This window comes from Cheilinus undulatus, linkage group 11 (assembly GCF_018320785.1).
Source record: "Cheilinus undulatus linkage group 11, ASM1832078v1, whole genome shotgun sequence".
Classification (NCBI taxonomy): Eukaryota; Metazoa; Chordata; class Actinopteri; order Labriformes; family Labridae; genus Cheilinus; species Cheilinus undulatus.
In genome coordinates, this window is record NC_054875.1 from 20,455,927 (window position 1) to 20,480,917 (window position 24,991).

At 37.7% G+C, this 24,991-nt stretch overlaps 1 protein-coding gene across 3 annotated transcripts in view; it reads right to left on the reverse strand.

Annotated features, from left to right (window-relative positions):
• Positions 1-24,991, reverse strand: part of cntn3a.1 (contactin 3a, tandem duplicate 1) — a 156,994-nt gene that overhangs the window by 76,219 nt on the left and 55,784 nt on the right. For all 3 annotated transcript variants that reach the window (XM_041799351.1, XM_041799349.1, XM_041799350.1), the window contains exon 5: positions 13,360-13,455. In XM_041799351.1, coding sequence (XP_041655285.1) covers positions 13,360-13,455 — 96 coding nt within the window. The remainder of the gene's footprint in view (positions 1-13,359; positions 13,456-24,991) is intronic.

A 24,991-nucleotide genomic window follows, 5' to 3' on the forward strand; every position in this document is an offset into this window, starting at 1 on the left:
CAAGTATAGTAAGTGTAAATGGTGTTGATTGAGGACATGCTGGCATTTCACACCAAGTGTTAAGAAGAAGTTTGCAGGTGTGAATCCGTGTTTGTAATTGTGTATACTGTTGTGTATGCTCATACACCATCATGTCTTGGCAGGTGTTAAGCCATATTACTGTGCCAGACTGTGTGTTCACTTTGAAAAGCTTTCTGCTGAGTCATACAAAATAACTCCAGACAACAGCACCTTAGTAACTGAGCAAGATTTAAGGTTCATGGTGCAGGTCTGAGGACGATTACTATGAAAGCATATGTAGAGTTTGTTATGCAAATAAAACAAGCAGGCCTATTTTGTCTAATGTTATGTTGTTGTTTTGGCAATTTTTTCTATGGGTGATATCAGCCTGCCTGTTTTGTATTGTCTGAGGTTCAATCTTTAAAACACGGTAGTAAAATTCACAGTTTCTTAAGAGTAGAATCGATATTTTCTGACAAGTGCAGCAAGCTGATTTTATCCTCTGGCTGATGTCATTGATGACGTTTTCCGTTAAAAGTAATAGCGTTGTTAAAACTGATAGGTCTTTGTGTAAACATACTCACATATTTTTCTAGGTATGAAAATCCTTAAGCCTTTATCATACTGACAGAAGAAGTTGAAAAAAGTAAGATGGCAATTTGTCTCCTTCAGGTTAGTGATTGAGACATTTCTGGAAAAGTCTAGTTCTGCCCGGCTGATTTTTTGTGGTTTACTGGAGCTGTTTGTTGGTTTGGGTCAACGTACTGCTGGAAATAGGAGGTGAATTGGTTATACCATGACAGGAATTTCAAAGGTCTGGAATAAGTCTTTATATTTCATAATCCATAGGCTCTTCCCCTACTACCACGGTTTATGACACCATCAACCCTCAGACTCAGCAGGAGGTGGATTATAGCCACAGCAAGGTGGGGACTGAGTCGTGGTTCACTATAGGTAGAGTGAAATGTCTGAGCTTACTGCCTTTCAAACATCAGTGGCTTTAGAGTGTACAGTTTGAACATGGCAGTTAAACCAGCGGCATTTTTACGGGATTAATTGAGGAGTTTACCTTTGCAAATTACCCAGCATGCACATCAATTTTCAGATCAAATGCAGTGTGTCAGCTGACAACAAACTTGGCTGTTGGTAGATGTTTAATGAGTCCCAAATAGGGTTTCCTTCATATTCATCTACGTGTTAAAGAAACAAAAATAAAGCCTTCATGTATGAGATCAAATGTCCTTAAATGAATTGATCCACATTCTTATTCAGACAAGTCAGAAGAGAACCAAAGCAAACTCTCCAAACATGAGCAAAAGCAATGCTACCCAGACTCCATAAACATAAATCTGCAGTCATCAAACTTATTATCTTTGTGTAATATGTCATTGTTAAATTTACTCTTATCTTAATGTAAGTTTATGCAGCTAAACAGCAGTCTTGTGCTTTGTGTGCTCTGTATCTTAGACTCTAAAATGATGATGGCAAACACTAAGCAGGGCTACAGATTTTATGTTAGCGAGGATGAAGTTATCATTCCTTTTAAAGAGTAAGGTAAGGGCTTCCTATCAGACTGAAAGTGACAGATATGGGCCAGGTGCAATATAAACGTGTTGGTTACTGACAACAAGGCCTCCAGGGCTCTAGTCCCAAGTGATCAGCGTCGTGTTCGAGAGAAGTCCAAGGGGAGTAGAGAGTCTAAATAAAGGAAGTAAGTTCTTTAAACAAATGACAGACAAGATGAACATGAATTATTAAACGGAATTATTAAATAAGTCCCTGAAGAAAAAAACATCAAGACCCAGATATCGCATTCTCCAGTGACGTCTTGGTAAACATCTGTGCAGAGTGACTTTGTCAAATATGCAAGATTGCAGCTGGAGCTCTTGAGCAAAGTGCAGTATCAGAAGCCAGGGGATTCTCCTGAATGTTATGGGATAAGTGTAGAAAGAGAGATGTTACATTTTTAATTCTAATTCAAACAAAATAGTCTCCAGGAATCCTCTTATTGCACCAGAGCACAGCAACAAAAGAGCATGAAGAATACATTACCCTGCTGTGTGTGCCATCTGTTAGTTTAAATGTAAAACACCATGTTTTATCACCAAAAGAAGGAAAAAGATTTTCACAAAGAGGAGATAAAAAATTAAATTACTAGAGGAGGTGAGTTTTAAAAGCTTTAAAACGACACAAACAGTTTCTCCTAGGGGTGGTCTCCCTCCTGCTGAGACTCTACATAAAATTGAATTCATCGTTCGCTGTGTTTGTATGCTTTCAAATGCTGGTGTGAAGTTCACATTATGAGTCATTTGACCTAAGGTGAAGGTCATTCAACATGTTTAGCCCTTTAAAGAACTGAGCAGCGGGACTCCTGAATAATTCTCAGGGTTTGAAAATGTTAGTATAAGTGATGGCCTTAAGTCAAAACCTTCCTTGGCCTTGTTCTTCTTTGTAATACAAATCTCCCCAAACCCCCCAAAACACGTTCACTATCAGTCATGAAGCAAATCTAGCACGTATGACTGTATTTGTTTACTATAGATCGAATTTGTCAAATTGTCCAGACAACACATGGTAAAACATGATAATCTGGAAAATAAATAAGCCCTGATACAAAAATACATTAAGCAGCCTGTACCTGATGCACACTGGGGAAATTATCTGCCCTCAGTTTGCCAATTACACAAAATGTGTTTTCTCACAATAGGAATACAATGTAAACTAATGACTGTGAACTTGCTCTTGCTGAGGTACTACTCTGAAAATACACTGGAGATTGAAATTAAGACTTTGCACACCTTGACCTCCACTTTGCCTGACTTCAGCTACCAAACAGATCATACATGCTGCCATGGCAACATATAGAACATTTTATAGTTGTTGGGACCAATCCTTTTGTAGGGCAAAGACTCTCAGACTATGACCTTGTAGATGCCTGAGCTGTGGTACTCCAAGGAAATAACAAGAGACTCATAAAACCTACAAAACCTCAGTTTTCCAGCATGTCATGTGGTCGCGAAAAATAAAAATTTAACCCCTTCAGATGAAGAGATCTGGGGGATACCAGCAGGGAGATCCAGACTATTAAAAGACACAGCTCCCCATTCCTCATTGATTTTTATGTGAGATCCTGGTTGCATCAGAGGGCATTTTTTCTTCCCTTTTTTTACATTATTGTAGAAGAGTTTTGGTGTGCAGACAACAATAATTTTCCAGACTCAACTCTGTCTTGAAGAAAGAAACTAATTTGTTACAACTGTGATCATTTTGATTTACTATTGGTGGACCACCACGCCCTGTGTACATCTGTTGTGAGATGCCTGTTTTATTGATGGACAGTTGGTTCACATACCTTTGTGTCTTATTTTTATTTGATTTGCTTACAAGTAAACACAAGTAGACTGTCTTCACTTTCAGAAAGACCAGCAACTGCCATGAATCTGTTTGGCTACCAGATATTCTTTGTGCTGTTTTGTTTCTTTCTGTCTTAGTATTAACTTTATTGACTACAACTATGTCTTAAAATATTCGTCAACTATTTTCCACAACAAAGACAAGACTTAAGGTCTTTGCACACTGAATTTTTTTTATGCATTTTTTTCTGATCCCTAATCTGAAAAAAAGATTGCCCCCTGTGAGAACAAATGTACCCTTATCTGTTAAATTTCCATGGGTGATATCTGAACCACAGTGTTTAAAGAGAACTTTCAATGTGATTGAGAGAAAGGGAGGAAGGTAAGAAAGTATGAGAGAAGGATGCAGCAGGCGCAGCTTTGAGGCATTAATAGCCATCTTGACTTGGACTGACATGAAAATGTGCATGAAATCAAACCTGCTCCCAAAAAACGAATGACGCATGAAAGTTTCAGCATCAGTGTGCAAGCGTGACTAAAACAACATGAGATAATATCAATTTTCTTTTTTAACATGCAAATAAAATATTGGTGAATGAAATAGACTCAGTGTGCAAAAGCCTTAAGACTGGCTAAAATAGGTCTTTGGCAATTAAAAACGGATGAATATGAAGTAAAGCTTTGTAAAAATGACTAAAATGAGACTGAAATGATATTGCAGGACTGATAAACATTCAAAATCTATCGTATTTCTCCACTATGTCTATGAGGTATGTCAGCATTTTTATTAGGGATGCACGATATTGGATTTCTGCTGATATTTGATATGCCGATATCGTGCATCCCTAATAAAAATGCTGACATACCTCATAGACATAGTGGAGAAATACGATATTTCTATTTGATATGCCGATATTTTAAAACTTATTTTCGCCGATACTGATATTTAATTATATTTTTTCTGTACAAAAAAACACAAAACAAAAACAATTCTAATTTTAATCTAAGTGAGGTTTTCCTGGTTAACCGAAGGCTTAATATCAAGTAACAAGTAACAAGTAACAAGGGAAGAGGTTGCACAAAGGATGACAAGACACCAGGAGTGTCCCACCAGAGGATATTTTTAATTTTTTTCCACTTTTCTCACTCCCGAAACTTGTTAGCTTGTTTTACAAAAAAGGAGTGTGTTGCATGGATATTCTCTATATCCATTTATGATTTTTTATGGTCTGACTTGTGCTAACATGGAGACAAAACTATGTGGCTCACAGCTGTTAGAGGCAGCATACCTCAGATTTTCTAAGCAAAAGCATGAGATGTCGTATTTTTACATGTAAATTTACATTTGCATATTTAACAGATAGACAGTGAGCATGCAATGCTATATGATGCAATGCAATGTGCAACGCTTGCACGCAGTAAGGACATTGGTTATAGTCTCTTTAGTTGTTGCATAGTTGTAGTACTTATGTAAAGTCATAAGAATTTTCAAGGCACACCTAGACTTGTCTCAAGGCACACCAGTGTGCCACGGCACACCGTTTGAAAACCACTGCTTTAAACCACGTACACAAGGAAAAATAAGAGAAAGTCTTTGTGCAGTCGTTTCTAGGGTCTAATCATGTGTACGTGTCTACCAGTTTTTAATAACAGGGTAATAATTACTCAGGTTTACTGTTGGCTTGGTTTCTACTGTCTCGGTTTTGGATCAGGTTTGGAAATAAAAATGTGCCCTCAGTCCCATTTAGCGCAGACTTGTATGTATCAATGTATCACAAAATATCAGATTTATGTGTTTTGTTGCTGTTAATGCAGCAAAATAATGTTAAAGCAAATGTGCAGTAGTTGTTCTGAATGGCTGGAATTCTTGAGGACTGCCAGTCATTTTGACCGGGGACAAAAAAATCTAGTGGAAACTCTGCTATAAGCTTTCCGGGTTGGGAAAGATGTTTTCCCTCTTATGCTGACCTGCTTCGGCATGAGTATGTGAAAGGGGGAAGGGTTACTTGTTGTGTGAACGCTTGTATACAGTGGCTGCTAGTGGAGCGATCAGCTCAGAATTGACCACAGCAGCACTTTTGTCAAAACTGGACATTTCTTTATAAAAACAAGCACAGAGAGAAACACCGAAGGCTTTCCGTGACAGAAAAGATGTTTTCGCTCTACTTCCGGTCCATTTCGGTATGGGTTTCTGATCATTACGGTCAGCTTGTCCTGTATATCCAGGGCCTGCCTGTAGTGATGTGTCCCCTCCCCGCACAAAAAAGCACAGAGTTAAGAGAGGATATTTCCTCCTCTCCATCCTACTAACAACATCAGCACTGTGGACGTTGCTCAGGGCTCCATGTACCTTTCAGTCTCCACACAGAGAGAGAGGAAGAGGGAGAGAGGATAAAATGGAGCTACATAAATTAAAGTCACCAGTAAAAGTAAATTCCATACAAATAAGGGTGGTACCAGGTTGTGTAACATAGCTTTTATACTAAAAATGATGTAAAATGTAGCCATTCTTTCAGTTTTATGGTTTATTTATTGTCCCCATGCTCCATTTAGACTTTGATTTATTTGGGAAATATTTTCTCAAAGCACCGTTATTTATCTTATTAGCTTTCCTAGATGTATGTCAAATATATTCATACAATGGATATGAGTCGATCTGGCGTGTCAGGGTAGCTGTTTCCTGCTGACAGGGCTTTATTTTTTTAAACTTTTGGGATCCTTCAATTCTCAACCTACAGACATTAGGGACCGCACAATTATACACCCCAGTAAAAAAATCACTCTGTCAGAACGCACAATTCTGTCTGGCATTTCAACAGACATCCCAGATAGTTGCAGTCAGCCATATACTAGATTTTTATCTAGTCTTGTTATTTTACTAAGAGTTATCCAAAATAAAAAAAACAAGTTGTTTACCACTTTAAAAAAAGGAGAGCAAAACACAGAAAAAATGCACCAGGTCTGCTCAGACAGTTGGGTATTCAATGAAGGATCAAAAATGCTAAATGAACAACCACCAGTTTTTGTTTTTGTACTGTCTCTAGTTTTTCATTTATAATTTATCTTTTTTTATGTAATTTTAATTGTAATTGGAAAAAAGCTTGTTTCTTGATCTTGAATATCCCGTTCTGAATGAATAATCTGTTTGCTCTAAAATACACCGACCATGAACTCTGACAGAAGACACAAACACACCACTGTGTGTGCTGTGTAGGTTTTGTTTTGCTGGAGTTTTAGTAGTTTAGTTTGACAAGTTTTGTTTACTTATTTTTTATTGTTGTTAATTACTATTGAAAATGCTTTGTTAAATAAATCCTATTATAATTTAAAGAGCAGTTGTTTGTGATTACTTTCTGGTTGTGAGGGTCAGTGCTAAGATTCACATCTTAAAATTTAGTTGATATGCAAATGTTTAAATGATTAACTATAGATAACAATATTAATTAGGGATGGTACCGAATTCGGTACTTTTATAGGCACCGAATTACGTCGGTACTACCGAGTACTGATTCACGTAAAATCAAATGGTACCATGTTTCGGTACCTAAACGCATCCTTGTGACTGCAAGAGAGTGGAAGAGTAGTCAATTTTCCATGCCTGACACGAACGCAGCATTGCACGCACGTGAGTAATGATGATGGTAGCAGCTAACTGAATGAGAAGGGTCTAGCTGCAGCTGCAGTCACTACAAACCACGCCCCATACAAAATACGCCTACCAGAATGACCTACCCCTAAACCTAACCAGTGGAAACTAAAATGCTAAAACCAAGCTAATAGCACAAGTGGGCGTGTTTTGTAGGGAGCGTCTTTTGTAGGGGGCGTGGTTTGTACCGTACCCACAGAAGTGGGCGTATTTTGTAGGTAGCGTGTTTTGTAGGGGGCGTGGTTTGTACGGTGGCCGCGGCTGCAGTTGGGTATTATTGAACTGAATCAACAAAACAAGCATGGCTGATTGGCTCAGGCTGTTTCCTGCTCGTTCACCTCCCTCCCTCTCACTCTCTTGTGGTGAATCCTTACTTTAAACACTGTGATTTGTCCGTTTATCATGTGGATATCAACCATGGAAATATACTAGATAAAGGGATACGTTTTTTCGCTCAGTCACCTAACAGACACTGAATTAAGGCACGGTGTGGATTGCCTAGTGTGACCGCGTTCTAAAACTTGCTCTCCATCTCTCTAACTTGGCACAGCTGGCGCCGGATGGATTCAGAGAGAGTTTGAAGGAGTGACAGAGCCACAGGCTCGTCCTTGCCGCTTATTTCATTGCAGAATGAATTAATTTGCCACTTTCTGTTAAATTTTTGCAGTAATACAAATATAACGTAACGGACCCTGCGCATGACGATTATGCTTCTGCGTGGATGGTCACATGATTGATTGATGAGTGAGGAGCAGACTCTGCTCTTACCAGGGAAAGATGGCATCTTAGTTTTTTGAAAAAAGAACTGCATGAGGAAAGAAGATGTGCATTACATGTAGTTCATGGTAGAGGAAGTAGTTTGTTTATTTTCAATTGTAATACTTTAATTGGTAAAATTTTATACCTCTTATTTATTTAGTTATTTTGACTCCACACTCTATTGTTCATTTGTTTTAAGCTTATTCTCCCTCCATGGACCCCAACACACATTTCTCCAAGAGATGAAATGAGAGGAATAGGAGGTAGTGGGCTGGGTTTTAATTTGTGCAAAATAAAGAAAAAATACTGGGTAGTTAAAGTAGTTTAGGTTTTCCATGTTAGAGTAATTTTTTAAAAACACTTTTTAAACACTGATATTTGATAGTGTTTGATATTGAAAATTCAGAAGTTTTGAGGTTATATAACATTTATTAATGCGTATTATTCACACTCAAAAGTAATGAAAATGGGGAGCAGGTGGCCTAGTGGTTAAAGGTGCTCCCCATGTACGCAGGCAGCCCCGGTTCGAATGTGGCCTGAGGCCCTTTACCGCATGTCTCTCCCCACTCTTGACCCTGTTTCTGACTCTATCCACTGTCCTCCTCTATCTAATAAAGGCACAAAAATGCCCAAAAATAAGTCTTAAAAAAAAAAAAAAAAAAAAAAAGAACCGAAAACGGGTACCGTTGTGTACCATATTGGTTCACTGGTACTGGGAATCGGTACCGTACCAGTTAAGATGCAGAAGATCCCTAACATTAATATTGAGGTCTATTTTTAGAATGATATTATTCACTTTGGATATTTCTCCCTGATTACAGGGCAGTGCTTCAGTAATTTTCAAACTTCAAAAATAAAAGTTTATTTCAATACTTAAACTGCCAAGAATTAAACTACATTTATGTACTTCTAAAATAGTGCTAATAGCATTTTCCTTTAATGTGAAAGGAACATTTAATCTGTCAGGGTGAGAAGATAATGAATGTCAGCTCGCTTCTCACTCATCTTTATAATGCTTTATAACTCTGGATCAACCCACTCCCTGACAATGCAGTTATATATTGGAAGAAATCTTTGTCCTTTAAGCATCCACCTGTTTGCCGGACTAAGTTAACAGACAGTTTTTGAAGCTTTAAGAAAGAAACCAAACAGATTCTATAAATGCTATCTCCTTGCGAATAAAGGTCGAGAATTCAAAATAGTTCAGCCAGTATCATTTTAGACACAGTCATGGTCCTGCTTCTATAGCTTAACACTTTAACAATGCTGTTGTTGTTTTCAGCTGGCTGGATCGCGTGTTGGCACTTCAACACCATGCATCAGGGAAACAGTGTACAAAAAATGTGTTTTTCACTACAAGGATGCCAAATGTAAACATATGGCTCATTGTTCCAGCTTATCTTTACAAGAAGAGGTGAGATGTCACATTTTAACATATAAAAACAAAGCTCTACAAATGTAGGGCTGCTGTTAGGTTAGTAAATAAATATGGGATAAAAACAGCATATTGTTCTCACTGGAGCAGCTGAACTACATGGCTTCTCATTGTAGTAGAGCTCACACGTTAGTGCAACACAGCATGTATTATGCCTAAGATTTTAGTACACATCTGTTTCAATTACCAATTGCTTTTCAATGTCATATTGTAGATATGAAACAAAAAAATGGATCTTTTTCAACAAATAATGCACATTCTCAGGAAAACGAAATGTAGCTAAAAATCAGTGTCATAATATGTGACTTTTGAATTAAGGCTAGACAATGAATGGCTATATTATTGTTACTGCAATATAAGCATTTGAAATGAACACGTCACTATAGTTAGTTCTCATTACAGTAATTTTATTTTTCTGTGAATAGGATTATTTTTCACTCAACATTTGTACATTTCACCTGTTGAATGGAAGCCTGAATACTACAGCTGTGTAATCACACCATTTTGATGTAGCCAGATGAAGCTCAAATAAGGAATCAATGACCCTTATATTATCTGGTGTTCAGTTAATTATGGAAACAAGTTATTGCTTAAATATTCAACACCTTTAAAGTAACTGACCTAATTCAACAGAGATCCAGCCAATTGTTGCTAGTAGTTTCACAATTAGTGAAATGGGGATCAGCTGAATGCAGTGAATGTGACTCAAGTGATTGTAAAGACACCTGTCTGGAAAGTCCAGTCACTAGTTAATCAGTATTCCTGGCTACCAATACACCATGAAGACAAAAGAACACTCCAAGCAACTCACAGAAACAGTTATTGAAAAATATAAGTCAGGGGATAGATTTAAAAAAAGATTTCCAAGGCACTGAAAATCCCCCAATGTTCAGTTAAATCCATCATCAAGAAATGGAAGGAATATGGCTCATGTGCACATTGACCTAGGCCATTCTGATCTGGTCAAACTGAGTGACAGTGTAAGAAAGAGACCAGTGAGAGAGGCCACCAAGACACCCATGACTACTCTGAAAGTGTCACACACTTCAGCAGCTGAGATGGGAGAGACTCTGTATACAACAACTGTTACCCATGTTCTTCACCAGTCAAAGCTTTATGGGAGAGTGGCAAAGAGAAAACCACTGTTGAAGAAAACTCTTCTTAAATCTTGACTAGAGTTAACAAAAAGGTATGTGGGAGACTTTGTGGGCAAGTGGAGGAAAGTTCTTTCATCTGATAAGACCACAAAGGTGCTTTTTCACCATCAGACAAGACCATCCCCCACTTTGAAGCATGGTGGTGGCAGCAGCATGCTGTGGAGATACTCCTCTGCATTTTTTTTCAAGCAAGACAATGACCCAATGCACACAGTTAATGCTACACAGAAATGGTTCGAAGACAACAAGGTGAATGTCTTGAATGGGCCGAGTCAAAGCCCAGACCTCAATCCAAGAGAGAATTTGCGACTGGACTTGTAATGTATTCAACGTGCATAAATTCTGTAAATACTATTTACAATTTTAAAATTTTTAAGATACATTTTTATATTTCCTATTTTGTATTTATTCATTGTACTAAATGCATGCTCTTCTAACTTTTTGTGTTTTTTGGTTGCCGTTTTGCAAAGAAGAATGGAGTAAATTACAGATGTGCGAGCTTGATTGAGACCTATCCACACAGACTCAGTGCTGTGATTGCAGCCAAAGGTGTATCTATGGCATACTGACTTGAAGGGGGTTTATATTAATGCAGTTACGTATTTAACCTTTCACATCTTTATTTAATTGACCTTGCTTTGTAGAAAACTTGTTTTCACTTTGGTATTAAACAGGTGTTTTTGTGATTTCTTCTAGTCAAAAAAGCCAAATTATACTGACCATGATTGATTTATAAAATCAAAAAAGGTTAAATACTTTTTATAGACACTGATAAATGCATTTTAATTGAGAAGGATGTTCTTAGTAGTGCCTTTCTTGTATAGAAGGGGTTCTTCTGTTGTTTGTCCACAATGAGGAAGACTGTGTGTTGAAATATTTTACATTTTGCACCTGCCATGCCCAGGAAAATATCACCCTAAACAACATATTTAGGGCCAACTCTTTAAGTTTTGTAAGTCATTTTTAGTCATGGGCTCGAAGAGGTTAAATTGTTGGAGTTTGCTTCCTTCTTTGCTGTCACCGAGAGGCACAAAAAAGTTGTGTTTTCTGTGTTTTTAAGCTCTCCTGAGTGTGTGCTGGTTCCAGTGTGCATTCTGTCCAATAAAAGCAGAAACGCACATAGAACACACACACTCGCATGTTCTCATGCAAAAGGGAGTTGCTTTATTATAACTCTCATACATAACTGTCACTCACATTTAATACAACCAACCAGATATCCTTCAGATATTAAAACTGGTTTTCCAATGTCCATTATGCAAGCACAAGAGATTACAGCCAAGGATTCCAGCAGAAAAAATGAGAACAACTTTTTTACAACCAACCTTTATTGGATGTTGTGCTCACAGAAAACTAATTTACATAATCCTGTCAATGTGTCTTGAGATTTTCCTCGAAAGGAGGGAAGTTTCAAGAGCTAACTGGAGTTAGGTCTACTTAAGAATGAAACTAAAATCGGCTGTGTAAATACCGGTGCACACTGCTCTTAAAGGCCCAGGACACCCACGCAGATCATTTAATTACTCTGGCTGATAAAACCAGAAGAGGTTGAAACAGTTGGAGTTAAGGTGAGAATTTATGATGTCATGAATTCTAATGGCTAATAGAAACTACAACGGGTTAACAATTAAATAAAATTCAGAAAGGGCGGTGGAACTGTCAGTGAAACAAACTTGTCCACACCAACATACCCATGAGAAAAGATCCAATAATGGTGTCAATCACTAACACCTGTGTGGGTGTCCATAGCCTTTGAAGGAAATGCGAGCTGATGCTCTGGTTTGATTTATGTTATGCCCAAAACACACCTAACTATATACATACAGGCGCATAATCCATCCTAACTGAACTCTGACACATCTCAAATTTATCTGCATTACATGCCTTAGACCATGTGTTTTACGCCATCAAAAGGCACTTAAATTTAAGTACATTCAGCTATGTTCAACTTTGTGTACCTCCAATGCTCATACATGTAAAGGCTGCAAAAAAGAACATCCAAACATCGTTCCTCTGTGACTACTTCTCTTGATTTTTATTTTTATTTCATTTTATTTATTTTTATTTTAAAATTTGGTTGCAGCATTTTTCGCAACAGTGTTCAGCTAAGTTAAAGCCCAATATGATGAAACTGTCAAGAAAGCAATTCAGCAAAAGTTAATGGGAAACAAAGAAAATGTGTGAAGCTTTAATGCCTCAAAATACATTAATAAATCACAACACAGTAGTGAGATTTTTTACAAATCTACTCTCATTCTATGGTACATACAAAGTTAGTTGTAAACAGCAGTACTATCAATTTCAACATATTTCCCCTTAATATATAATGATAAATGTTAGGAATTATGCTCTTAATTTTTTTAAGTTGCTCTTTAAAACTGTCTTCAAAACAAACATCATGCAACCCTCATGATCCCCACAACACCCCGCTGTGCGCACTATGTGCTACGTCCTTATTCTCCAACAGTGGATAATTACATCAAGCCGTGTTTGCTGCCAGAACAAAAAGCCCATCTCAAGACCCCTGTGTAGGAGTTAATAGCACTGGATGCTAACTCCCATTGATAGTGTCATGGATGCAGAGGGCTGATGAGAAGCAAACAAAGCACCTTCAGAGAGAAGCTCTATTACTCAGCCTGGCAGGGCCCCAGCCACAGACAGCCTCTTCAGCTGGCATGCCAAAGTTTTTCTTCGCCCCCATAGAAAATCAGGCTGACAGGCCAGAGTGTCCCAAAGTAAAAATGACTCACTCCACTGACCTCAACAACACAAACAAACAGCCAGGAGATCTGAGGAGAAGAGTGCAAACATGACTTCCACTTTGTCCACATAAACATGGAGTAGATAAGGAATGAGAGAAAGTGACGCCACATGCCCATGCCCACTTGCTGAATAAAAGTTGACTGCTCAGTTTGTTACAGCAAACGGCATAAACAGCTGTTAATTCAAGGTGCAGATCAAATAAAAATCTTTTGATGAGCTTTCAAAATTAGAAGTAAACCATCTTACCTCCCGAGTGCTGAGGTGGGCCACACAGTAAGACCACTCCTTGACCCTCTCGAACCCTCACTGGACTTCTTCTCTGGGTCTTGAAATTTTCCAGGTCTGTTTACCAAAACACAAAAGCAATAAAGCAAAAAATCAATCATTTTCCCTAAATCTAGAAGTACACATGAACCCACAGGTTAAGCCCTGCTGTTTACGGAGAAAAAATGCATTTCCGGTCACATCTATACCTGCTCAATAATTTCACATATGGGCAGAACAAAGCTGCTAGTAGGAGTTTGTCACTGCCATCTGAAGCAGAACTTCCTCATATTTCCCTGAAACACCCATGCTATGTGTGCATAAATGCAGACAAAATGCTATAAAGTCCAAAACACTTCTGACTGGAGCAGAAAGCAATTCCTCAAGTATAAGTCACACATGAGTGAATTTAATTGGAACTGCGTATTGTTATCACTTTCTGTGTTTCATCCACTGCACACAGACCCGCAACAATTAAATGACTAAGACTGAAACATCATTTGTATGGAGACCGATTACTTGTTGACAACCTGCTGAGAAAAAGCAAATAGAGACAGCAATCCTTGAACACTCCGCTTTTCTTGCCTGCTGTGGCTCTTGGAGATATCGTAGGCAGTGCAGCCAAATGTGCGACTGCCATATAATGACATAATCAAGACTGGATTCAAAAACAGGGAGGGAGAATGCAAAACTGACACCTCCTGTGTACAAGCACAGCAGGATGAGCCTCGGCATAATAAATACAGTACGTGATCTCTGCAGACCTTTTGAGTAATAGAAAATTGCATCCAGCATAACAGCATTACATTCTCACATTGAAAGCAGCCTTTTTTTTCTCCTGGTTCAATGAAAGCTCCAGTATGACTTCACAAATTAATTAGAAGATCATTTTGTTCTTTGGATATCTGCTGCAAACAGATTGTGTGGATGCTTCAGTAGCCAATTCTAAATCTATGGCTGATCCATGGATAACAATCGCATAAATCTTCACTGTGCATGAACAGATTCAGCACACATAGGCTCCCCCTAGACCAACAAGCCATATATAGATCTCTCTGGATGAGCCAAAGCTCCATTATGAATTTGAGACGTGTATTCATTTTACATTTTTTATGCTGCATATAGAAGGAGTGTTTGTTAAAGCAATTATTATCTGTTGTCGTGGATGTAGGATAAATCACATCCTAATGTAATGCTACTGCTCTTGATTTTATTTAAATAAAAGCAATAGGAAATATTCTGAATTTTGTTGAATTTTTCTTTAATAGTTAGGTTTAAAACAGAATTTTAAATGAAGCCTGGAAACTGTTGCAACATCCAGTGATTGCTAATAGCCACTGCTTACAAAAACCCAGTGAGAATAAGAGAAAGAGAAAAATACTGTGAGCTGATTAAAACTTGTGAATTTTATCTCGTTCTATCACCTTTAAAAAAAATGATGGCCTAGAGCTGGGCAATATGGCCTAAAATTCCCATCAAAGTTTTTGGTTGTTTTTGTCTTAATTGTTTTACAAAATCACTAGGGATATGCATTTAAATGCATTTCCCAGTGCTCAGGTTGTAGCCCTTTCTCCCTCTAAAATAAACATTTGAGGACATACTGATGTCTATGCAAGAGATCACAGGAAAATGTTTAATACGTCTCTGGGGTATTCACTACATTTTTTTGTGTTGGGTTAATAGCACCAATTTTAGCTTGAGATTTGAGCCCGCTTATAGTTCCTCTTTTGCACCATATCCACTTAAGAAATAGCATTAACTGCATGCCAACATAAACATGCCCACAACCAAGCACGCTTAGCGCATTTTATGCCACAGGCCAAGTGGATCATCAGTGGTTTTGCACTTAGATCACAAACATCACAATGACAGAGACAGACAGAGAAATAAGAAAAATATCATTTCTGTTCCTGCAGAGACGTGCAGCAAAAGGCAGGTGTGTTGGCACATAAGATGATTGTGTGTGACTTAATGACTAGAAAAAAAAAAGCAAAACGCATTGACCCGACACATGTACCTCTGCTGCAGTTAAATTATTGCATAAAACACATAATTATCATACAAACTATGGGATATGTTTGGAAATCAGTCTTTGTTCAGTTAAAGCTGAGAGAGGTCATTCTGTATGGTGCTAAACTTCCTTCTGTGTAAATCAATTAATTTAAACACTCAAGAACATTCAGGAATTTTTTACCATTAGAATCAACAGCAGCTTAGACTGCAACCTTAACCCTTTCCATTGTGCAGGAAGCACTAACAATTTACATATAAATATAGTAAATGAGACAAATATTTACCAGGGTAAGCCGATCTGTATACTTTTTTGAAATTCAGGTAGTTCATTTAAAGTTGTTCAATTTTACACTGTAAAATATTTAAAACTTGCCACTGCTCATCAAACATTGCAACTCACCATGATCTTTTTTTAAACAACAAGTAGAAGTAGGTGGAGCAAGAAAGAGAGAGCAGGAGAAAGAAATAGTTCATACTTGGTTTCATTTGGCGTTACATAGCAATTGGGAAAGGGCACTGTTTGCTCATCTTAGAAAGCATGCATTTTGTGTGTAGCTAGTGTGCATTTCCCTTCTGCATGTGCTCTGTGAGAAAGACGCTGTCTTTTTTGCCATTGGCAAAGCTGAAAAAATGCCAAAAGCTGTGCTATTCTTCAGTGGATCTTCCCAGCAGTGTGTTTAATTCTTGGTGACTGCACCTGTAGTTATAAGTTTCATTTCTCTCATGTTGAGGTGTCTCAAGTTTCTATAAACGACCAAAAATAGGTGTGGGTTATAAACTACTGTGAAGAACTTGTCAGGAACAGCATGTTTATCAATAACTGAACTTAGCTTAAGCAGAGGTGCCGGTGAGTGTACAAAGCTACAGTGTTTACAGCTGCTTCTCCAACTGCATTTAACGCCAAACCGTGCTTCTTTGACTCATCATGGACTCAAAACAAAACACGTTTGAACTGTTTTAGTATGACTCGCTGCAGCACTGGGCTTAAATTCAGTTGTAACACAGAGCTTGATTTAAAGCCCTAGACAGGGCGACAGAAAAGTTATGCAAAGCAAGCAAACACAATAAACTGTTTCTCAAATAATTATTTGGTTATTTATTCGTTAAATCTTTCAGATGTCAGACTCATTTGTATGTGGGAAGGCCTTTTAGACAGCATAGGTCAACTTTACACTTAATATTGGTGATACAGTCCTAAAGTTACTCCTGATGTGGCAGGAAGGCAAAAAAGTTAATTTCCAACCCTGTCATTCATTCAAACATGCACGCATGCATAAATAAAGAAAGATAGATATATAGATAGAGAAGGGGATTATTTCAGTTTTCTGTTTAGTATGTAGACAGCATAAACATGCTGACAGAGATAGAACTGAGAACTTAGGCAAGACAGAGACCAAGTTACCTGGTTGGACAGCTGCGTAAATTGTAAGCCTGTACCCACAAACCTGGAGAGCTACTGCTGTCATGAGAGGAAATTAGTCACAAAACTACTTCAGGACAAAACTGAATAAGAGGATACTGGTTCACATACACCAGGACTGAATTGAATTTGCAAGCATGTGATGATGACATTTGTTTAAAATCCAAGAACACCTGTTACATAAAGTGTTCTTCTAATAAGGCAGAAGAACACTCAACCTGTCTGCTGCATGTGCTAAATGTGCCAAACACAGAGAAAAAATAAAACACTTCAAAAATATTCATGTATATATAGTACACATTAAAGCCAACATCAATTTTTGGCCTATTTTTAACTAAGAGAGGAGCAACTGTAACCTTTAATAGCACCTTGTTAGCCTTGCTTGCTTGTTGGTACCCTGAGCACTCTCTCTTTAAGGGGGCAACACACACTCTCTTGTCAGGTCAGGTATGGGAGCATATGCAGGTTCAGCATTTCACTGGGTCAACCTTGGTCCTGTACTGCTCCAGCACACCTGGTGGCTGTCCTCCAGTCCTGTGCCCAGCCCATTATGACAATGTTGGTGAGACCTCTTCCCTGTTCACCAAATCGTCACATAAATAATTAAATATTACATTACATTTCTCATTTGTTAATTTAGCCTTAATTTACTTTTGCTTTTGTAACATTTCAGCACTTACTCTCCTGGGTTTGTGTTAGCATTAAGTTACGATTCATATCACAGCACAAAGTAAATAAAAGCAAACACATAGTTTGAGTTGATTAAATCACTTTTATTTAGTCTCAGGTTCATTAATCATCCTCATTGTATGTTTCTTTGTCCATACTCCTTTTTCGGGGTAAAATCTGGCCTGGCAGCTAAAGAGAGCTGGCCCCGCACTTCCTGGCTTTTTAGAGGTTTGGTGATGTCATCACTGACGTCACTGGGCCATACCAAATTTAAGGTTTTTCTTTTTTAAAGGACATTTTCTTTTTGGGTTATGTCTTGCATTTTACCTATTAGAATTATATCATTTATCCATTCATAAGTCATTTAGCTGTGTAAACGAGCTAAGGTTGATTTCAGACTTTGTTTGATTTCTTTGTGTTTAGAGAAATGTGGGTTTCCATCCTATAGTGAGTTGTCATTCACAGCTGCAGCTAATCTGGTAATCAATCTGTAAATAAAGCCATGAGAATCTGGATTTAAAGGAGGGAAGAAAGGGACGCTGTGCTGCTTCTAACATTTGCCCTACTTTAATTTAATACTTCATTAGCATTAATCTAAATTGAATTTTTGTTGTTTTTGTTAAATTACCATGTGTTACTTGAAAATCACTGTAAATAAAAGAAAACTCACCTCTGAGGAAAAGAAGTCTGCTGTCACCTTCCTACCACCTTCCTTCACTCTTCAGCTAAACTTCTTCACAAACTACCGGCATCTAGGCCAGCCCACCAGGCTCTGTGCACCCAGTATGCAGTGAGCTAGATATGTCCCAGGAAAATGTGCCAGGTGCCTGAAGCACAGCTGACATTCCCATCTCTGCTCTCCTTAGCATGTCACCCAAAGATGGCCAAAGAGACGTTGTAACAAAGGCGCCTCTGCCATCAGTCAACATCCAGGCTTCACAAGATTACAGTAAGACCAAAAGGACCAAGGACTGAAAGACTCTGGCTTTTGTCAGAAACACCACACTGTTTTGCTCTGCAAACCCATCGCCCCATCCTGCCTGATGGGAAAGTCATTTTCAGGTATTTGCTGACAAAACTAAGATCCTGGAAATCAAATTGTTATGGTACTTGTTTGAAAATAACTAAGCCCTCTTTAAAATCTATATTTTTTCCGTCTGATCTAGCCATTTTTTATTCATCTATTTTTCTGCAATAGAAGTTTTGGTCTATTCAAGTCCTATTAAACCCTGGCAATGCTATGATTAACTGGACCCTGAATCTTAAGCAGCTGAATGAATTCTGGCTTTGCACACTGTATAACTTAAACTGTCTTTTTCTTCCTGTGACATGTCAACATGTGGGCTGTGAAAACACAAATGTCAACCTGCCAGTAGTGGTATAATAAATGACAGGGGATCAGAAAAGTCTGAAAGATTCATCCTCTGGGTCCATGATTTTTTTAAATTACATAAACTGAATGTCAAGCAGTCAGTAGTGAGAAAAAAAATCAACAGACCATTCGATATCCAGTTGAGACTGAGTCATCCTAAAGCGGGGCTCAAATCAGGGAGTCTTTTTATGCTGCTGCATTTTTTCACACACCTCAGTGTGCTCTCTTGGCTTAGTGAACAGGCTAAAAAGCTATCTGATAACATATTAAACTATAGCTACTCCAGCAGGGACAATACCTGCTGAGTCAGACAGTGTGTCCCAGCAGCTGCAGTGGCAATGATTCTGAATGGTTTTATGTTGTCAATCGTATGGTTGGAGAAAATATTCAGTAGGCCATATGTTATTGCAGATTTGCTGCAGGAGCCAGTCCTCTGTTAGTGTGTGTGTAGTAAATGTCTGTGGTTCTTCAGACTGAATACAGGCCTGTAAATGTCTCAGTGCTTTCCTGTTTCTCTAATTTCTTCAGAGCCTGTTATTTCTATTGCTTCAGGAGTCTGTTCCCTGATTTATTCCAACACTTGGATAACTCTATTTCAAAAATTGCTGCAATCCAAGAAATAAAGCTCATTTGAATAGCACTTGTCAAAATCAGAAATAACAAAGTGCTTTGCAAACTGGAGGCAAAAGGTACATCCATCATCGAGGATAAAATGAGTAAAAATGTCTATAAAATTGTTAAAGCACATTTCAAAGCACTGTAAGAGTTATGTATATATGTACACAAATCTGTTTCCCGACATATAACATGAAAAGTACAAATATCCATCCAAGACAGATGCATAGAAAACTTGCACCTACTGCACAAAAATGGCAATGTTCTCTATGGACACCCTGGCGACATTTTCGTCCATTTAAGACAGTGGATTTTTTCCTCTCCTACATATCAGTCCTATAAGACATAAGCAGTTTTTTTCTTTTAAAGATTTTGTCCTTTTGATAAAATAACAGACATCATGTAATTACCTTAAGTATTTTTTGAAATCTAATTGTTGCATTTTAGCCACTACATAATGTTTTCTTTGTGTCTTGGTCATCCTATGGCCTTTCTGTATTTCTATATTGCTGCTATGCCATCCTGGTCATTTTAAACTCTGTATAACTCATAGAACAGAATTTATCTATGTTTTTATTCATCTAGTGTTAAAGGCCTCAGCATCTGGAACCGATCTATCTATTTTATCCAGAGAATACTTTAGACAGCTTTTTTACTTTTATACAATTTGTACTAAGTAGGAGTTATTTATTGTTTTCTATAATAATCAACAATGTATATCATGTACTTAGTCTTGTCAGCTGTGGTCTTGTCAGGTGTTTGTCTTTGCTACATGGGAGTTTTATGTATGTTTTGCATCAGTTATATGTGTGGGACTACCGATAGAAATTAGCGACTCGCTAAATCTGGTGCTACCATGTTTTCACTTACTGTGCATGAATGACCATACATTGCAAGCTGTCCCTTTATAAATAAAATCAATTTATAAATTTAAAACCAAACAATTTAATAACCCTAGGGTGTTTGCCATTTAGGTTAGAGACAAGGATTATAGTGAGTTATGAGAGCAACTTACAATAAGAGAGCAATTTTTCAATTCTAATATTCCCAGGGACTTTTTAAAAATGATTTTTCTTTGTTTTGGTGTCAGGGTAGATAAGGTGAATTCCCCCATTTCTGATCCGTCAGACAAATTTTTAATTTTTTAAGGTTTTTTGACAGAAGCACTGGTTAGAGCTATTCCTGATTTTGAAATAGAAGCCACTTCAAAACATTGTAATGAAGCAGCTCAAATAAAGCATAAGCCCCAGACAAGTGTGTAGGGAGTGCAAAGGCTTGTAATGAATAATTAAAAAAAATGCTGTTTTCTATGAAAAACAACCAGGATCAGACTTTGTCTAAAGCCAGACACACATTAGAAAAATATCAGAGTAGTTCAACTCACACAGAGGGTGAAGCTCTCCTGATCAATATTCCTTTGGAGTATGGTGGGGCGTAAATGAGCTAGACACACTAAAAGCCAACAATGCCTGACAACCCAAGCTGTTCTGCACCCCGTGGATCATCTTATCAAGCCTATCACGGCTCTGCACCTCCATGTGCTTCTCCATGGCAGGGTTCAGGCTATTTTGAGTGCTTTCAGATCCATGAAATTGGATGGGAATTTGCATTTTTTGTGCTAGCTACATCAATGTGACCCATTGTAATAAATGAGCGGCTATTGTACAGAAGAAAAATTGGAGCCATTCTGTTAGAGTATCAGCTCGAGGGCTATTTGGGATGTGGTAACATTTGTCACCTAACCATCGGACAGAAGGCATAAAGAGTTTTGAAAGTTTCCAAAAAAGCTTTTACAGCAAGTTCTCTAGCTATACTATCATTTGCTTCCACTGAAAGGTGATTCTGTGTTTCAGATGCAGGCTGACAATTTAAAACTGTTCTGTTATCAAGTATTTCTAAGACATTTTAATCAGCAAAGCCTTGTTTATTTGTCCTATAAGAGTCTGAATATCATTTCCAGATGTTACAGAATCTGATCTGAGATGTAAGGTGTTTAACTATGGGAAGCCTTGTTAGAAAGACGAGCTGATAAACACTTTAATCTATAAATATTGTGATTAATAAACAATAGGCCATAAGCCTGTTAGTCAAAGACGAAGACGAAGCTACATTTCATTTCTTAATATCAAACCAAAGTCATGTCTTTGTCAGAGCTGCAAAGTTGAGTCAGCTGGGACTGTTGATTAGTGGCCAGTGAAATAGTCACCGCCCACCCAGCTGTAGTCAAACAGCAAATGGGTAGAGGCTTGGAACCATCTTTAATGGGATGACTTTCATATTTTTCATCTTCATCCCCCAATGTCACTTTAATACACATATCTAGTATTTAACCATGTCGTTTTTTCCTGAACTTCAAGGGATGAAAGGCATTTTAATCTGAAATTCAAGAGTATAAATAAAAAAAACTGTGGTTTCATTCTGTGTGTCTTCTTCCTTAAATGTATTTATATGTTTGATTTCCTTTATGTCTCCCTTCTATTCATGTAATCCTTTCCTGTAAAGGCTTTTCAAATAATCATAATAATCTTTATTATTATCAACCGTTATTATGCTATGTCCAAGGACAGTGGAAGAAATATACGAAATTTGTGTGTGTGTAGCAAGGTGATATGGAGAACCTGGAGGAGACCTTCAACCTACCTGTGCTAAACATATGGACACCACATAAAAAAAAAAAAGAAAAAAAAAAAAAAAACAAGACTAAAAAATTATTTCTCTTTGTAGCTAAACAGACAAATCAGCCTTTGCGAGATAGTACATAAAACATTTGGAACGTTTTCTCTCTCAAAAAAAAAGTCATAGTTTGACCCCAAATATTCATGAAAGCGAATAATCAGATATACAACTATGAAAAAAAGCAAAATAAAAAAAAACATAACACAATGCCCACAAAATCACATTAGAAATGAAAGTGCAGCAAATTCTTATGCAGAAAAGTGCAAAATTTTAACAAGACTGAATGAAACAATGTGTGTGCAGACATAACTCTCAAAGAGATTTGCCCCAACATGATGTATTTAGTCAGATGTGTTGACTTTATGTTAATGTTACTTGTAGTGACGGTGGGGAGTATGAGTGTCAGTGTCAGTGGGGGTCTGGGCTTGAGGCCACCTGCAGTTCTGATAGCTTGCTGCAGTTCATTGCAGTATGTTGGAAATGTCTCAGATAAAACTAATTACTCTCTGAATCTTCAATCTCTTAACTTGAATTAGAATAAAATAGTACTGCTTGTTTTCTTTAAAAGATAAAACCTTAAAATAAATGTAATCCTAGTACCTGGATCCGAGATCTCTAGACGTATAAAATTACTTGAAATACCTTACAATATTAACAGTTCTTGTGCAAAAATATGCATGCCTTGCATGAAATCACTGTTTGACAGACGTTGCACATTTCTTTGAAGAATGAAGCCACACTTTCAAACGCTTTAGCCTGTTATTGATACTGTCATGCTTGCTTCCTCGACTTCTCTGTTCTTGTTCAAACTGACTGCCTCTCAAGAAACAGTGTTTTTTAAGGCAGGTGGAAGTAAGGCATTGATAAGGGAATTGTTTAGATTCAATGTAAATGATGTCGACTGATTGAACTGAATGGAACCAGTTCTCAACTGGAACCAGTTCTCGATTTCCATCCCTACCCAACGTAACCCCCTGCTACTTTAAATGAAAGGCAAAAACAACGTTATAGAGTTTGTGTGATTTAAGTGCACGTGTTTTATTTCAGAAGAGCATGAATGTCTTTTTGTTTTCCTGTCCTGAGCAACGTCTGTGCAAACACAGTCCCACTGACTGACTCTTTTATTTTATTGTCTCTGATGCAACACCAGAATATGAATTTTGTTAGACCACACATTTCCTTTTATTATCATGTGTCCTAATGATGTCTTTTTTAAACATTCCTATGAATCATTTATGATACCACAACAGCTTTTAATTACCCATCGACTTTAATCACACTTTTCTTTCTTAAATAGCGATTTTGGCACCAAAAGTGCAACACTATATATCAGCTGGTAGATCTTTGTTCATAAAACTATTTCAGGTTCATGGTGAAAAATTGTGCTTTCTCATAATTTTAATAGGTCTTCCCCTCTCCTCTCCTCTGTTTTCAAAGAGGCATCATGCTGAGAACCCCTAACAGTGAATGACACATGATGTTTGTGGAGCGATAATAAATATCAAAGGCTCCTAATTCTTACCGAGCGCTGACAATCACAACACTGTAGAGCGGTGCTGCGTTCAGAAAATGCCTGCTGCCTTCTGCCCTAAAAAAAGATCTGACGCCAAGATACTGTGATGCCACTTAGCATAACATAATTGATGATAGGTTACTGTCCCTTCCTTGGATGCTCTCCAGAAAAAAAAGAGGACTTAATATTCACCTGCAGCAAAAGCAATGAATAAAGAGTACAGAATTGATGGAAATGAGAGAAGTAAAAAATAGATAGAAATCTTGCAAAGTAATTACTCAGATAAGGCGGTTAGGTTCTACTCTTGCCAGGAAAGAAATGCAAATTATGTGCAATTACAAGAATGAATTTGATAGAAGAAATCATGAGCACCAAGATACAAGGGAGTCGCATCCTGCATTGCTTTCATAAATACAGCTATTTCACCCTCCATTAAACACAGTGTTACCCTAGTGGCTCTATAAGCAGCACATCATCAAGGCAGTAGCATGTTCCTTCTTCAGGACAGGCACCCTGTACTGCGGGCCCTGCAATCTTGTGTAAAATGTTGCATCTTGCGTCAGGGAAAATCCTTTCACTTACACTAAAAATAACCAGAGATTAGAAACTCAATCTGGCTCGATAACCAACTAGATTATTTTTCCAGCATTCCCAGCAGGACAGCAGAACCTTTTAAACATTTAAGTCTGTATTGTCAACAGGATCACGGACCTTTATACTTTTAGAGGTTTAAGCCCTGCCAGATGGTAACAGACACTGTTATATCACCCATCCTTCAGAGGATTAAAAATGTAGGCTATCATTATGTATGCACAGCACATTCATGCAATACAAATTTGATGATGTGGGACATCATCATTAGTCTGTGCAAATCTAAGATATTGATCTCCGTTGCCATCTAAGCAAGAATATCTGTGAATGAATCTACCAAATATAGATTACACTGTTAGAGAAGATAATAAATTAGATTTAATAATTAACATTCTGTAATCACTGATCTACATTTGATTTCTGCAGCAGTGCTTTGGCTGCCAGCCTTGATAAGATTACCTGCTGCACACAGTGTAGATCCTTGTATTTTTTTATTAATAGCCTTTACCTTGGTCTTTGTTTCACAGAGTTATTACAAGACCACGGGAGGTGCCAGCCCCTTGGTGTTTGAAAGAGAATATTGAGCTACTCTGAGTCTGAGTCTGTTACAAATGACACGATACTGACTTTCATAACAGACTGCTCCTCCATGAATTATTCCCTTGACCTGAGGCCCACTCAATCATACAGCACACTTAATTAAGTTAAACCAAGAGCAATAAATAAGATGTATGACACATCAGCA